Raw genomic sequence first — 16,484 nt, 5'->3', positions numbered from 1 at the left:
TTAAATAAGATAATGTGAACTGATTGATCCAGAGTAGATGCCCAATAAAAGGAAGTGCTTGGAGTGAGGTGAGGAGGGCCCTTCCTTTGGGTGGAGAGATCCTAACGGGCCCTCACAGGCCAGCCTTGTTTCCTTCTCCCTTTTCTTCCATGCCAGACTCCTCTCCAACATCCTCATCCTCCCCTGCTGCTGCCCCACTCGTAGGTATCAGCTTGCCCAAGTTCACCTGGCAAGAGGGCCAGAAGCAGCTGCCACTTATCGGATGTGTCCTCCTTCTCATCGCCCTTGTGACATCACTCATCATTCTCTGTGAGTTTAACAGAGGGACAGGGTGGGGGTGTGGGGTCTGGCCATTGCTGGGTGGAATGGTATCTGGGATTGGGGGCATGTAGCAGGGTGACAGGAACGGGGAACACGCTTGCCCGGCTACTGTGTCCACAGAGGGGCACTCTTGTAAATGACCTAGGACTGTGGTGCCCAGGCCCCTGGGAGATAGTGGGTTAAGAGAAGTCAGGGGAACAAGGGATTGTGTCCCACCAATGCTAGTTATCTTGCAGCTTACTTGGGCGAGCAGGGTTAAATTCATTCATTCATTCATTCATTCAACTTATTGCATTGAATGAATTAAGTTGATCTCATAAAGACTTCACTGGGTTATGGGGGATAAAAGAGATTATGGCACAGTGCTTGACCCCAAACCCCACTCTAAAAATGCTAGTAACTAAAGAAAATGAACATAAAATAGATTAGGAAAAGTCTCTTAGGCATTTTCAGTCAGTGGGATAAAGTATTCGTTGGTTCAGAACTCCTTGAGTTTCCTCTTCTCTTTGGAAAAGATACTCAGGACATAGCCCAGGGCTCTCTGCCAGGGAGCCCACTATAAACCCAACAAGTGGGAAACCTTAGGAGGCAGCCAAAGGGGAAACACATTGTATTGTCCTGTCCTCAGGGACATTACAGTCTCCTGGCAAATGTTGCTGGAAATAATTAAGGCCAAGTGTTTTTGGCCTTAATTAACATCAGAAAATTAGTTCACTTCCTAGAATATAGAGAAACTAAACAAAGGTCAAGAAAAAGACAAAACCTGCAAGCAGACCAAACAGACCAAGGCACACAGCAAGGGAGGGGGAGTGTAAGGGGTCAGGTCAGGCGGGGGAAGAGCACAAGGGATTATGGTGATGGATCACTGCTGCTATTGTGGTGGGAGAACTATGGGACCACACTTGAGCAGAGAAATCAAATACTGTACAAAAGTGAACAATGATGTAAGAAAAGAAATAACTGAAAAAAAAAAAAAACGAGAAGACAAAACCAAAAAAAAAAAATTCACTCCCTGGGCCTCAGTTTCTCCACCTGCCTGACAAGGTGGGACAATTGCTGTCATGATGCAGGTAAAGGTTTTAGCACAGAGCCTGCCACAGGCATCCAGGTGAGCCCCCAGCTGGGACTCGCTGTCCTGCTCTACCCCTGTCCCACACATGGCTCCTGCTTTGGGGCCACCCTGGCACTCCACAGAGAGTATTAGGAAATAGCCCATGGGTGGGTGAGATGGCACCTGAGGGTGGCTCCTATATGGAGTCATAGCCCTCAGTGTGGTTTCACACTCATCTCCTGAGTCCTCTGACCTCTGGACCTCCCAGGGCCAGGCAGGTGGTTTGACACGTGCACTACTGGAGTAGCTACATGGTGGGGTCAGGACTATTGCCCTGGCCCACAGCTCCCCAGCCAGAGCTCTCTCCACTACATGTCAGGCTGGCCCCTCAATTGCGATTTCATGAACATTCTGAGCAGGACAGCCCGGGGCTCCCTAGAGGTTCAGTGCTCAGCGTATGGGAGGGGAAGACCAAGACATTAGGAAGGAAGGAGCAGACACACAAATTGGCCTCCACCTTGGTGACTCAGAGCGTGGTGGGACCAGGGGAGATGTGGGGGATTGGGGCTGAAGTGTCGGTTAAGGGAGAGAGGCAGGTGAGGAGTTAGAACTCAGCTTTCCTAGGCATCCAAGGGGAAGTGTCTCTTGCAGGAGGGACAAGAGTTCCTAGTTTGGAACAAATAGGTGTTAGAGACAAGGGGATGATAAAGCTGACCTTCACATTAGGTGTGGAAAGCTTGTGCACTTGGGATTTAGCCACCTAGAGTTGCTTGTTGAATGGAAAACATTTACCTGCATAAAGACAAGTAATGAGGCAGAGGGGGCCTAAGGGACATCCCCTGCAGGGGCAAGGAGGAGGAAGAAACTCCAGGAGATGCTAAGGTGGAAGTACAGCTTTTGGGAAGACAGGACAGGCAGTACTTGGGTGTATTTGATGGGATATAGAAATTTCTCTGCTGTGACTCCATGGAGCACAGAGACAAGAGATACCAGAGGGTCTCTAAGAAGGGGTCTCCGGGATACTGGAGGAGTGGTTTCTCTGGCCAGCATGTAAGGCAGGAGCATTCCCAAAGTAGCACCCACCTCTACACCTCCCTCCCTCCCTCTCTCCCTGTTTCTCTTTATGTCTTTGGGTGGCTGCTCAAGTCTGCCTGGTGCTGCCCTGCTTGCAGGAGCTTTCTGGAGCATTCCTAGAGGGAATTCTCTAGGGAGCTTTCTGGAGCATTCCTTTCTCTCCATACAGATGGGGGACGAGAACCCCAGAGTCCAAGAGGGATTGCAGGTCGGTGTCTCAGAACCCCCAGGGCCTTGGGCTACTTAGTGTCTTATCTCTCTGGGGCTGGCAATGACCCAGCTGTCTGTTCCTCTTTTTCTAGTCTATTTCTGGCGTGGTCACACAGGGATCAAGTACAAAGAGCCAGTTGAGAGCTGCCCCCGGAATGCTGTGCGCTGTGATGGGGTAGTAGACTGCAAGCTGAAGAGTGACGAGCTGGGCTGTGGTAAGGACGTTGGGCTTGGGTGCATGTTTGAGTGTGTATGCATGTGTGAGTGTGTATGCATATATGAGTGTGCATTCTGGTGACTGCAAACTGGGGTGCAAATTCAAATGGAAAGTCTTGGACAGAGAACCAGAGGATCTGGGTACTAGCCAGTATGAAATTCAATATGAAGCCTGACTTTAAGTGCTGTGTGACTTGGGGCAAGTCATTTGCCTTCTCTGGGCTTCAGTTTTCCAGTTTGTAGACTAAATGACTTGGACAAGATTAGTTGTTCTCAAATAAGATCTGTGAGCAAAGCAGAGCTGCTCCGACTGGAGGCAGGATTGGGGTCTGAAGTCCTTTCCACATATGCCTTCTCTTTGTCCAGCACATGACCTCAGACATGCCATCCCTATCGTGTCATGAAAGCCAATTTGTAAATGGCTGGTCTAGCTGAGCACAAAGCTCTCTTTGAAATCTGGTCCTCAGTGGCTTTGCATGGTTGTCTACGTATATCCCCGATGTGGGCGGCCTCGCCGATCCAACTGTGTGTCTGAGTGTGACCTTACTTGTGACCATGTCCTTCTGTGACAGAGCCTGATGATGAGCACTCAGATCGCAGACCTAATTCCCCTTGTCACTCTCATTTGGGCATATTACTGCCCCTTCAGGGTGACAACTCTTGGCCACGCTCACCCCTTCAGCCACAGTGGCCCCTGGGTCCTGTCACAGGCTCTGCCCTTACTGGACTTCTGAGCACTGGTTGATGACCATCAACTCCCAGCCAATCTCTGGACATTTCCCGGGAGCCTCAAAACAGGAGCACCTCAGATCTTGCTCAGCTTATTCTCCAAGGACGTGAAGATTTGTGGGTGCTGAGGATCTGCTCTGCCCTTCTCTTTCCATGCAGTGAGGTTTGACTGGGACAGGTCTCTGCTTAAAGTCTACTCTGGATCCTCCCATCAGTGGCTTCCGGTCTGCAGTGACAACTGGAACGACTCCTACTCAGAGAAGACATGCCAACAGCTGGGCTTTGAGAAGTAAACCTCTCCCCCACCTCCCACCCCTAACCCCCAAGGGTCCCAGCTGCAGGGACGTCTCAGGTTCTTTGCAGGGACCTCATATACAAAAGGTCTGGGGACCAGGGCTGAAGTCATTGGTTTGGGACACTGGTTTAGGGACAGTGGCTCTGGGATCTTACAGATTAGGACAAGCTATTTCCCTGAGGCCCACGTATGCTGTAGATCTGCAGTAGAGTCACACAGCTACTGTCTGGTTCTTTGCATCAAGGCATGCTTGTGTCCCTTACCACATTTAAGGTCCCATGGCCCTATGAGGTGGGTAGGCCACCTTCTCACAGCTAAGGCTATGTGACTCCCTCAGTGGACTTTTAGCAGTGTGGTTTGAGCTAGAATTCCTCAAGCGAACTAGAAGAGCACATATGACCAGGTAAAATCATAAGGCTCTTTGTCTCTAAAGATTTAAAGAAGATGATGCTGAGGGGTGGAACAGGGATGGGGAAGCAATAACCCTCCTGCTTGAAAGGAGTCTCTGATTTGCATGCCACATAGTAATCTCCAGCTTCCCTCCAGACCTGAGTTTTCAAACCAAGTACTTTTGGGGTTTACCAATGTGTATGAGGTTGTGGGGACAACGGTTTAGAATATGGTGGGCTCTCTATAGAAGGTGCACCTAGGAAACTAGGGCTTAGGAAACTAGAACCAGTTCTCTACGCCCACCTCAGCCTCAGAGTCCCAGCCTGTGAAAGAGAATCTGGGTGATCTAGCTGGAAGATGATGTACATCTTTTATCACTGAGTTGTGTGACTTTATGAAAGTCTGGGCCTCCCTGGGGCATTGGTGCAGTGTCGCTTATTCACAGGACGTTTATTGAGCTTTTATTATGTGTGACACTCAGACACATAGGAACAGACAAGATCCCTGCCTTTGGAGAACCTCTGATATGGTGTGGGCAAGGGAGGCTTGAACCAATGCTTACAGCACAATGCAGTGTGTAGCCGTAAGGGTATTTGAACTGTGCATGGAAGGGGAGCAGAAAGTGGAGGAGGCCCCTAGGTAGAGGAACAGCACCTGCAAGGGAGCACTCTCATGCAAGGAGTTTCCATCTTCTAGAAGTGCACACCTGTTCTGTGCAGGTAGTGGTTCATGGATCACCCACATCAAAATGATGTGCAATGCTTGTTAAAATGACCCAAAACTCAGAATCTCTGGGACTAGGACAGTTCAGCAGATACGACACCCCCAGGTGATTCTTTTGCACACTGTTGGTTGAGGTCCAGCTAGCCAGTGAAGGATTCTCCAACTCCAACGTGCAGATCTATAACTTTAACATGCAAAGTCTGACTCAGCTAGTCTGGGGTGCTGCTGCTGCTCCTGCTAGTCTCTGAATCACAGTTTAGAAAGAAAAGAGCTAGGTCAGTGTTGTTGAATTGAGAGTGCATCAGAATCATCTAGAGGGCCTGTTCAAACACAGAACCAGAGTTCCTGGTCCAGTAGGTCTGGGGCAGGGCCTAAGAATTTGCATTTATAACAAATTCCCAGGAGGTGCTAATGTTGCCAGTAGGGTGGGGACCACGTGTTGAAAACTGGTAGGCTAGCAAATAGTGGGGCTCAGTGGTGGAACACACTGGTGGGCCCTGACAGCCTCTGGCCTGCCTGTTTGCCAGGTAGCCAGGACTCGTGCCAGCTGGGGATGGGATGAATTCTGCTTCCAAGGGGCTCATTCTTCACACGCCCCTTCCCTTACAGTGCCTACCGGACAGCAGAGGTGACCTATCGGGATTTTACCAACAGTTTTGCAATCTCTGAATACAACTCCACTATCCAGGAAAGCCTCTACAGGTGTGGTGGAGTGGGTCAAGTTACCTGTCTATGAGCAGGGGGTGGGGGTGCAGGTGACTCTGAATCAAGAAGTGCCTTTCCCTTGGTCCTTCTGTGGGACCCAGCTTCCAGGTGTGATCATGAATGTCAGGGACCTCAGAAGCATCCTCATGCACTACCTGCTTCCTGACTTAAAAATTCCCAGTTGAGGTGTGGTGAAGGGGGAACCTTGAAGTCAGGGGTGCCCCCAAGAGTTTGCCTTGTTGCCAGAGATAATTAACCTCAGAACCACCAATGAGCCTGGTGTTTGAACTGAAAGCTGCTGTAGGGAGTGGGCTTGGGATGGGGAGCATCAGGGAGTGGGAAGGGGGAGGGGCAGAGCAGCAGGGGCTGCCAGGTAATCAGGGATAGGAACTCCATCCGGGAGAAATGGTCAGTCTCCTGGGCCTCTTCCTCATCTGTCATCTTTGTAATGCAGCCTGACCCTGTTGCAGCCTCTGTGATGGAGGAGTTAGGGGGAGAGACTTCACCAGATAGAAAAACTGGAGCGTAGGGAGAAGCATGGGGATGGTTTGCACAGGAGAAAGCACTGGAAGGGCCTGTCCCACTCAGAGAGAGAAGGTCAGAATCGCCATCTTCTTGTGCAAAAGAAATGGGATAGGATTCAATCAGGGAAGGCTTCCTGGAGGAGGTGACTAATATACCTTTTTCCCATTTTTTGTGTCTCCTCTGGCAGGTCTCGGTGCCCTTCTCAGCGTTATATCTCTCTCCAGTGTTCCCGTAAGAAGATGCTCTTCCTCCTGGATTGTGACCTCTGTGGGGTGGGGGCAGTGGAGTGGGATTCCTCTGGGGGAGAAGGCCAGCTCTGGAGGTCCAAGTCGGGAAGAAGGGCTTACTTAGCAGGTCTGCTCCAGGGAATGGGGTCCTTGTAAGTCAGCAGGGACAGTCCCAGAGTAGCATTTCCTTTTCTCCTGACTGCCCAGCTTAGAACCTTGCTCATACCAAGGAAGTCATTCAGGTCTCTTAGATTCTGGGCAGGGGTCAGAGACCTGGAAAAGCAGGTCTGGGCCAGTTTAAAGCACCTGTATAAATAGATATGAAACTAGATAGAGATTCAGATCTAGAGCCAATATTTCCTGGGTTCATTTGTATGCAAAGCACTGTGCCTGTCTTTTTAAATTTAATTTATTTTTTTACTAGAATCTTTAAGATTATTTCCCCCAACACCATCCCTTGTATCCTCTTTCCATCCCCTCCCCTTAACTCAGAGTCCTTAGGGTGCTTATTGGCATCCGCTGGTGTTTGAAAGTGTTTTAGGCTATTGAATTTCTTCTATTTAAATATCCTGTATTTATCATTCTGACTTACTTTGCTGCATGTAATTCTCTCAAATTCCCTCCATTTTATTGAAAGGGCTGCATCTCATTCTTTCTTGTGACTATACAATGCTCCATGGTTTGGATAGACCACATCTTCTTGCTAAATGTCTGTTGGTGGACATTTAGGCTACTTCCATGTTCTAGCAATCGTAAATAATGTTGCTATTATGAATATTGTGGAATTTATGGTATTTGTGTTGATGGCTTCATATTCTGTTTAGATATGCGCAAGAGTAGGATTGCTCAGTCATATGGCATTTCCAATTTTAGTTTTTTAAAGGCAAATCTAGAGTGCTTTCTGTAATGGTTATACCAGCTAGTATTTCCACCAACAGAGGACCCTTTTTCTCCAGATCCTCTCCAATACTTGTTGTTGGAAGACCTTTTAATAACACCCAGGCTATTAATCATTGCAGTAGTGCTATGCTGTCAGTACTGACCAGGGTGGGACCGCTCCCCTGAGCAGGCTGGGCACAGTGCCATGGATGGAGTGCCCCTCCCCCAGACCACTGCTGGCTCCTCACTTCCTCCCTTCAGAAAGGAAAAAACACACATCTGAACAAACTTGCTTCTTGTCCATGATTTGGGGTGGGGAGGAATGAATTACTCTGGAACATGCTAGAACTGTTCCCTTGGGGTGTTAGGTCCCTGGTAGCACTAAATGACCTATGTGGAACTATGCAGTCACAAACCCATCTGTGCATCATGAGAAGCTTCTCATTCATTTTGAAATCACAGAGATCCCCATCACAGTGCTTATCAAGGGTCGTGTTAGATTTGGTCTCCTTCCCCAAACTGCTGATGGTTACCATAGTAGTGCTAAGCACCACACCCAGCCCATTGGGCACTTAGTAAGCATTTGTCAATGAATGAAGAAAGGAATGAGCGGTAGGGAAAAGGAACCTGTCTAGGGTCACACTTCCCATTGGATGATCCCAGAAAGCTTACTCACCATGTGGGAGCTCTGCTTTGTCAGGAAATAGTGGTGCCACATGAAATTAAGTGACAAAGTGATATCCATGGTGAGTGAGTGGCTTCAGGACAGGGCTGCCCAAGACTGCCCTGGATTCTGGGAACATGTCTCCTCTGCTTCCTCCCCAGACTGTGGACTGAGGGCCATGACAGGGCGGATCGTGGGAGGGGTGCTGGCCCCAGAAAACAAGTGGCCTTGGCAAGTGAGTCTGCACTACGGCACCACCCACATCTGTGGGGGCACGCTGATCGACGCCCAGTGGGTGCTCACTGCTGCTCATTGCTTCTTCGTGTGAGTGCTGGAGGGGGTGGGTGATTTGAAGTTGGGTGTGGGCTTTGTGACTGGGAATTCCCAGGAAGGGCTGAGGGCAGACTGAGTCCTCTCTCCATAAAGGAGGGCTTGTTGTGAGCCTGGCTATCATGGGTCACAATCTGCAGTTGGTATCTAGTTCTGGGAATGTGAGTTGGAGTTACTTGTTCTGAGCTAGGCCCAGAATGAGAAAATGCCATTGATATGGCCCCTAGGGAGAGTGGGGCAAGCAGGAAGGACTTGGGAGGAACCTGCCTCTGAAGAACAGTGAAATAAAGCAGCTTTGGTTTTACTGTTGCCTCCTGCATCTGTAACTTATAGGGGAGAAGCCCACGAAATCAGGAAATTGAGGGATGGGGCCTGTAGAGAAGACAGTGTGGCTGACAGTCACCAGCCAGGCTTGTTCCTTTGAGATGGTGGACTTGAAGGGGCTCTGGACCAGACCTCAGGGGCACTGGTGCCTCCAGAATGCATATTTAGAGGGTCATTTTGAGTCTGCTGAGGCTCATGCCATAGAGATATTTTCAGCACTCCCACTTTGTCCTCAGTGGTGTGTGGAGGAGACAGTGGAGTGAATGCTCACTGAGGTCTTACTCATTCCTTCTTATTATTGTAAGGTGCAGAGTGGTTAGTTCAGAGTGGTTTGGGCAGAGGTGTTGAGGTGGGTGGTGAAGGATTGTTTTGGACTCCTGGGCTAATGAAATGACCTATAGAGGTCATTTCATCCATCCTCCTGCCTCCAAGCCTGTGTATAGCAGATGCTGCCAGTGGGCTCTGCTAGGTATGTAACTGGCCCATGATCTCTTGTGGCTCTTGCAGGACCCGGGAGAAAATCCTGGAGGGCTGGAAGGTGTATGCAGGCACCAGCAACCTCCACCAGCTGCCTGAGGCAGCCTCCATCTCCCAAATTATCATCAATGGCAACTACACCGATGAGCAGGATGATTATGACATCGCCCTCATGCGGCTCTCCAAGCCCCTGACCCTGTCTTGTGAGTGAATCAACACCTGTCACACCCCACCCTGCTCATCCTGGCTGCCCTTGGGCTGGCTTGCACTTGGCAGCACTATGTTGGGACCCCAGAGCTTCAGCATGGTGGAAATCAAAGGCTACACAAAGGAAATGCTATCACAGTTCTCAGGAGGACATCAAATAAGGCTTTATTCATGAATTCATTTATTTGCTTTTTTTTTTGATAGAAGAACTGGGGTGTAGCCCAGAGGTTCAGGTGAGAGGATTCACCAGAGACAGATTACAGAGCAGAACAGGCAGATCTACTGAAATACACTGCTGAGGGGAGCAGCAGGCGAGATAGGAGAGGTTTGCTGCACCACATGTAGGTTAGTTCCCTGGCCAGGTATGGAACTCAGGCTGTAGCAGTGACAGCGCTGAAACTTAACCCGTAGGCCACCAGGGAGACCTACTTGCTTGTTTTCTTATCAAATACTGTGTCTACTATATAGCAGGGTCTTTAGCTGCAATTGATAGTAGAAAAAAATGGGTAACACACACAAAGACAGGCAGTCCGACTGAGTCTGTGAGCTGGTATTTCCAGGCATTAATTACGGAGGTAATGTCAGTCATGAATCAGAGCAGTTAGTTCATCAGAGTGGAGTGAGGAGGAGGAACCTTCAAGGGGTTTGACTGGGCGGGGCTGACCCATAGCCACGCCCACCCAGTTGAACTTGGTTGGGTGGAACAGGACCACACCCACCAGCTGACAAGACCTCCACTCTCCTCCAGCCTGGCTGTGGAGCCTGGTGAGGTGAATGGTGTCCCCCTGCCTCTGCTTTGCCCTTCATGCATACAGAAAAGGCTCAGGAGGTGTGCAGGGCCAGAATAGACTTTCTCAACCTTGTGAAACATAGATCCCATTTTGCTTAACACTGAGATTCACCTCCCATTACCCCTAGATCCCCTTAATATTATAGTCCAAACATTATTTGGAACTCTAAATCAAAATAAATAATTTGATAAATGAAAGCTATTTTGACATTGCATAGGTTTCTCAGACTTAGCGGTTGCTCTCCAGACCCTGATCGGCACCAGCAGGAGGCAGGCCTCCAACCTGGGAATCCCACCTCAGGTCTATGTAGTCCTGCCGTCAGACCATGGGGTCTGATTTTGGTTTACAAATCACGGCAGATTTTCTTGAACTCATTTGGCAAGGTGAACACATAGAAGTCACAGTATTATCTGAGGAAAAACTTGTGAAGACTCACTGATAAATATAATTCCCCCATCGAAAAGAGAATACATAACTGTTACATGTTTTTAAGATTATATATCAAAAATGGGCATAGGCTATTTTAAAAAGTCATGTTTTGCAGTTTTTGTTATTTGTTGCTATCCTGTTCATTTTTGTTTGTTTACTCTCTAGCAGAGTGTGGTAGACACCAATGTTTAAAGCCCAATGTATAAGAGAATTTATATTCATTCTCTCCCCCCCCCACCCCCCGTTAGTACCTTGTATATATCAATCGCTATTCTAGGTGCAGGAAAATATAGTGAGCATAACAAACAATTGAGAACATTCTGTCAACTAATAGTTTCCTTTTGCAAATTGCAGTTGATGCCTTAGTCCATTTAGGGACACCAGTCCTTAGAGGGAGTTTGGAAAATGATGTACACTAGTACCTTCTAAATGTTTCTGAGCAAGTGAGCAGCTGTTTATGCTTTATGCCTCCAGAAATGTGCTCTCCCTGTTTGAAGAGGTTGTCTCACTCTGGCGGGAGAGCCTCTGGCCCTGGCCAGCCAATGAGTGCCTCCCCAAACTAGACTGGATAGACTAGTGAGGCATTATCCCATAATATCTGGGACTTAGCCTGCTGTTGCCCCTTTCTCTGATAGACAGATGAGGAAGAGGCTCAGCTAGGTGAGACACCCTGGGTGGGTAGAGACCCAGAGTTATCCTATATCAGCTTGGCACTGAGGTGCTTACAAGGCATGTGCAACTTCCCATGACACCCCCTGAAATCAGAATGTTCAGTGGGACCAAACCTTAGTAACAACCAAATATTAGAGGGTCAGAATAAATGATTGAGATTGTTCCCTGGTCAATCCAAAGCCCTAGAAGATTCAGAACCACTGTAGGAAAAAGGAGGGGGTCCTGGGACATCAGTACTCTTGCCCTCCATCCCCAGCACCCACCAACAACTCCAGCCTGGTCCCTGCACTGATGTCTTGAGGTCTTGTTGCAGCTCACATCCACCCTGCCTGCCTCCCCATGCATGGGCAGACCTTCAGCCTCAACGAGACTTGCTGGATTACGGGCTTTGGCAAGACCAAGGAAACAGATGGTGAGAAGCAGAGATGCTAGACTGTGTGTGTGCGTGTGCATGAGCATGCATGTGGTATGCTGTATACATGTGTGTCTGTGTGGAGTGTGTGGGTATGTGTCAGTGTATATAGATGACGGGCTCTGTACTTGAGGGTAGGGAGAATACACACCTTGGAGAACCATGGGGTGGGGGTAGGGTGTTAGGAAGGACTTATCACAGAATTTGGGTAGGCTGGGAGGGGTGAGAAAAGGGGAGAATTCTTTAGATTGGGTGCTTTCTGGAAGCAGGGCAGTTTTGTGGGTGGATGTCTTAGAATCTCTTCTAAAAGAAGTGCAGAATAGACTGCGTTTAAAGCAATAATGGGTGAAGCAAACACAGCATCTCCTGTTGTCTGGGAGAGGGGTGGCTTGGTCTTTCTGTGGTTTGCATAGTGACTTACCTTGTTTTTGCCTGTGCTTAAACAAGATTATGCGGTGGTGTTGCTTTGCCTCACTTCCTCATGGCCACAGAGTGGCCTGGTCTGATGCCTGCTCTATAGAATTGTTGAAGTTTGGCAGGAGAACACTATCCCTGGCTGACCTAGCTGTAGACTCAGGCCAAGGGCAGGTGCCAGTATGATGGGGGTAGGGGTGGGGATGACAGTCTTCGACTGGTCTTGTAGCAGTTCTGACCTTGATTCCAAAACAGACTAGCTATGTGGCTGTGGGTAAATCAGTTCTTCAGCCCTAAAGGTCTCCATCAGTAAATGGGTTTGGAAGACCTGCCCTCCTTAAGGCATATAGTTACTGAAAACAAGTGAGTGATATTTGTGCAACATGTAAGGTAGCCTGAAAGGTGTCTGGTGCAAGGGTGTATGTGCCCTATGTCCTGGGTGGTGAACCCCAGGAATGGTCCCCTCCACTCCTAGATGCTGGGAGGCTGGGTCCTGGGGTGGGCAGCTAACAGGCCACAAAGCTGTCCTGAGTCTCTCTTCCTTCCCATCCACTCTTCTCTCCTCTGCCTCACTGAAGAGAAGACATCCCCCTTCCTCCGGGAGGTGCAGGTCAGCCTCATTGACTTCCAGAAGTGCAACGACTACCTGGTCTATGACAGCTACCTTACCCCCAGGATGATGTGTGCTGGGGACCTGCGAGGAGGCAGAGACTCCTGCCAGGTTAGGCTGCTTCTGGCTGGGGCTCAGGTGTTGCAAATCTGGAGGAGTCGGGGAAGGCGGGAGTGTTGGGGTTGAAGTGAGAATCAGTGCCCATGTTTCCTGCTCAAGGACACTTTTCCTACCTTGCTGTTGTGCCTGCTCTTCCCTGTAGGGAGACAGTGGAGGACCCCTAGTGTGCGAGCAGAACAACCGCTGGTACCTGACAGGAGTCACCAGCTGGGGCACAGGCTGTGGCCAGAGAAATAAGCCCGGTGTGTACACCAAAGTGACAGAAGTCCTCCCGTGGATTTACAGCAAGATGGAGGTGAGAGCCTTGCCCGGGGCCCTGCACCCAGCAAGCTGGGGACTTCCAAATGTTGGATACCTGGAAGAGGGCCTAGGCTTTCCCTAGGGTCTTAGTAGAGGCCCCTTCCCCTTCACTTGGAGAAGTTTTCAGAAAATACAGAAGACTGGGCTTGGAGTCAAGCCAGTTACCTGTACTTCGATCTTTTTTCCTTTCTCAGAGCAGAGCTCAGAGGGTTGAAAAAGGGTGGACCTAGGTGCACGATGGCTCCAATGTCACTCTCTTTACCCCAGTGACGGCTGAGTGATGGAATGGCCTCTCTTCTTTGACAGGAAGTTGGTCTCATGGGAACTGGGCATCAGGAAACAGGATCTACCCCCACCTCTGTGAACCCAGCCCCTGCCTTCCCTGGGGCTGCATCTCAGCCATAAAGCAGGAATGCTATGCCTGCCCTTTCCTTTTCTGCCAGGGCCAAGGCAGAAGTGTGGAGAGCTCAGATGGGCTGCTCCAGAAAAACATTGTGGCGGGGGCTCTTCCTTGGGGGACAGTGACAGCTGACAGCTGGGCTGATTACTGGTCTCTGAAACCCACTTTTGGGGTCTTTGATCCTGGCCCACGCAGCCCACCCTCACCCCGTTCTCCCTGTCTTCTTTCTCAGAGTGAGGTGCGCTTCCGGAAATCCTAAGCAGCCGAACTCCCCCACCTCCCAGCACTGGCTGCTGTAAAGACTCTGCCAAAGTGACCGGGCCATTTGCAACATCCTCTGGGCTAAAGGCCACCAGGCACCTTCATTACTGCCACCTCCACTGTCTGCTGCCTCTGTGCATGTACACGTGTGTGTGTGTGTATGTGTGAGTGTGCTTGTATATGTGTGTTTGCTGCTCTCTCATGGTCTTCAGAAACCAGGGGAGCGGTTACTTCTTCCCAAACCCCAGACTGGAAATCACCTGGAGATAACAGTTTGGCCACCATGGAGGTTTCTAAAGGGTGTTCATAACAGATTGCGAAGACAGAACCCAAGGAAGGGCCTGGAAGTTCACACCAGGAATTGTTGCTTCTCTGATCCTGACTCAGAGACAAGTCTGGAATGGGCACCACGGGCAGCCCCAGTGATACTACTCTGTCCAGGGATGGACACCTTGCCCCGTTGGAGTGCCTGGACTATCCCTGCAGGAAGCTGTTCCTGCTGATGTCACATGCATCCTGCCCTGTCTCGGACCTCCTGCCAGTGTCACGGCTATCCAGGCTGGCCGCTGTGAAGAGGACTTGCTGTTCGGTGGTCATAGGCCTTTGGGACATATTTTATTTTAATTTATTTTTATATTCAAGAAATGGAAGTAGATGTATTCTTAAAGATTCTCCAAAAATTGCAGAAGCCTGGTGAGTTAGCATCAATCAGCCCCAGAACTCCAAGGGAGCAGTGCCACCCTGGCGCCTACAGTATGTACCTGATCACAAGGGACCAGATGAAGGGGTCTCTGGGAGCTACTCAGGGCAGTGAGTCTTCATTGGGGCTGGCAGCAGATCCAGCACAGACAGCCATGGCTATGCTGCATGCAAGGGCTAGAAGCAGGGTGTGAGGGAACATAGACTCCTCCTTGGGCCCTGAGCTGGGGACAACCGTGATGGACAGACATCCCTCATAGCCAGGACTGTCCTGGTACAGTGGGGCTCCTTCTTGGCTTCTCTGCCTTTTGATTTCTCAGTTGGTCCAGAAAAAAGACAATTGACATGAAAACTGCCAGGAAGAAAAAGCTGACACTGTCCCGAGGCCCTCCAAACTGGACCTACATTGCCCTGCTCCTACGAACCCTCCACGTACCTGGCCTCAGTAACCAGTGAAGATCTGGACCTTCCCCAGCCTATGCTCTGGGGCACCTCTTCCTCCTGAGTTCCATTCTCCTCACTTTCTTGGGCCTCTCTGGTGGTGCTATGACTCTCACTGGCAGGGTCCAAGCAAATCAGTATAGCCCAGGCAGGTAGCTGCTTGCAAGAAAGATCACCCTAAAACTGTAGGCTGCAGTTGGCTGGCAGAGCCTGATGGTGCTGGTTACACTGGGAAATGTCATCAGGGCCAGGAGGCGGAGGGAAAATATTTATGTCCACATCAGTCCCCAGCAATGGTGTTTAGCAATAAAAGTTGTGTAAACTGAAAAAATGTCATTGTATGTTTTACTGGTACCAAAGTAAAAATTGAGATTGCCTGCCCAGGTGCCTAAGCATCCTCAGTTTGAGTTCCTCAGCTTTGGGTTCTGCTTTGGGTTCTTTCTGTTCATTCACCAACCATGTCAGTGCATGTTCTGTGCCAGGTACTCACAACAGACTCAGGAACTACAAAGACCAGGACTCCGTCCTCAGGAACTTGATCCTGTGTGATGGGAGCTGTGAGAGAGTGGAATGCTTGGAACAAGGATGAAGCCACAACCAGCTATATCTGGAGAAATCAGGGAAGGCTTCACAGAAGAGGTGAGGTTTGAAATTATTCTTAAAGAATAAGTAAGTGAATCTCCACAAGTCAGGGGGCAGGGGATGGGCACTCCAGCACCTGTTCTTTTGCCCTTCCTCTTTTTCTACCTCCAACTTTGCCAGTTCAGCAAGAAGCATGTTTATGTGGAAACTCCAATGCTATTCAACTATTTCTAAGAAAATTGGATGGGTGGTCCCACTCACTTCTTCTGACATGTCTGTCCCTTCTTGCTCTGCACGTACATTTTTTGCATTTAATATACTGACGTCAACCATTATGCACCCACTGAGGAAGCCCAGCACCCCTACCCATACACTCATGCCTGTTACCACGAGCACAGGATTCTGCAGGCCTGCTCCCATGGGCCTGGCTGCTTGACATCTCACATATTTGCTTGTCTCCCATATCAGTGCTGGGGAAGTCCTTCCTTTGATTCTTCTCTTGTTCCAACAAGGTTGGTGAGGGGCTGGTATCAGACTTACTGTATTCACAGTAGAAACACCACTACTGGAATAGACCCCACAGTTCACCACAATCTCAGTGGTTTATCCTAATCAGAGTTTACATCTCATCCACCTACCTGGATGTTTGATTAGTGGGGGGTTTTCTTTCACTTGCTATCCCAGGGACTTGGTCTACCTTGTGCCTTTGTCGTATGCTTCTGGTCAGGGGAGAGAGGAAGGAAAATGTGAAGAGAGTACCGCCTTATCTTAGTTGCTCTGGCCCAGAAGTGATGCGGGTCATTTTCATTCACATTTTGTGGGTGTCAACTTGTCACTTGGCACCACCTAAATGCAGTGGGATTGGAAAATGTAGTTCTCTGTGGTAGTACATTTTAGGGGACAACCAGCTACTTCTGCCCACAGAGGAAGCTGGTCATAACCCAGAAGCCAGGCGCTGGGGCAGTGAGTTAGGCCTTAGGCCATTTGTGTTCCTTTCTCCTTAGAA

General features: G+C 49.5%; 1 protein-coding gene across 2 annotated transcripts in view; it reads left to right on the top strand.

Annotated features, from left to right (window-relative positions):
- Positions 1-15,208, top strand: part of TMPRSS13 (transmembrane serine protease 13) — a 28,063-nt gene extending 12,855 nt beyond the window's left edge. The window contains exons 3-13 of one of the 2 annotated variants that reach the window (XM_037505359.2): positions 205-309; positions 2,749-2,871; positions 3,761-3,890; positions 5,619-5,711; positions 6,427-6,470; positions 8,171-8,333; positions 9,171-9,343; positions 11,553-11,651; positions 12,644-12,786; positions 12,938-13,090; positions 13,728-15,208. In XM_037505359.2, the coding sequence (XP_037361256.1) occupies positions 205-309; positions 2,749-2,871; positions 3,761-3,890; positions 5,619-5,711; positions 6,427-6,470; positions 8,171-8,333; positions 9,171-9,343; positions 11,553-11,651; positions 12,644-12,786; positions 12,938-13,090; positions 13,728-13,754 (1,253 nt within the window). In that variant the 3' untranslated portion in view covers positions 13,755-15,208. Of the gene's footprint in view, positions 1-156; positions 310-2,748; positions 2,872-3,760; positions 3,891-5,618; positions 5,712-6,426; positions 6,471-8,170; positions 8,334-9,170; positions 9,344-11,552; positions 11,652-12,643; positions 12,787-12,937; positions 13,091-13,727 lie in introns of both variants that reach the window. The other variant, XM_054693133.1, reaches the window with a different exon arrangement.
- Positions 15,209-16,484: the final 1,276 nt, after the last annotated feature.

The sequence above is a fragment of the Talpa occidentalis genome, unplaced genomic scaffold (genome assembly GCF_014898055.3).
Source record: "Talpa occidentalis isolate TD23 unplaced genomic scaffold, MPIMG_talOcc4v2.1 talOcc4.12, whole genome shotgun sequence".
In the NCBI taxonomy this organism is placed as follows: Eukaryota; Metazoa; Chordata; class Mammalia; order Eulipotyphla; family Talpidae; genus Talpa; species Talpa occidentalis.
This window is presented reverse-complemented; position numbering and strand designations above follow the sequence as displayed.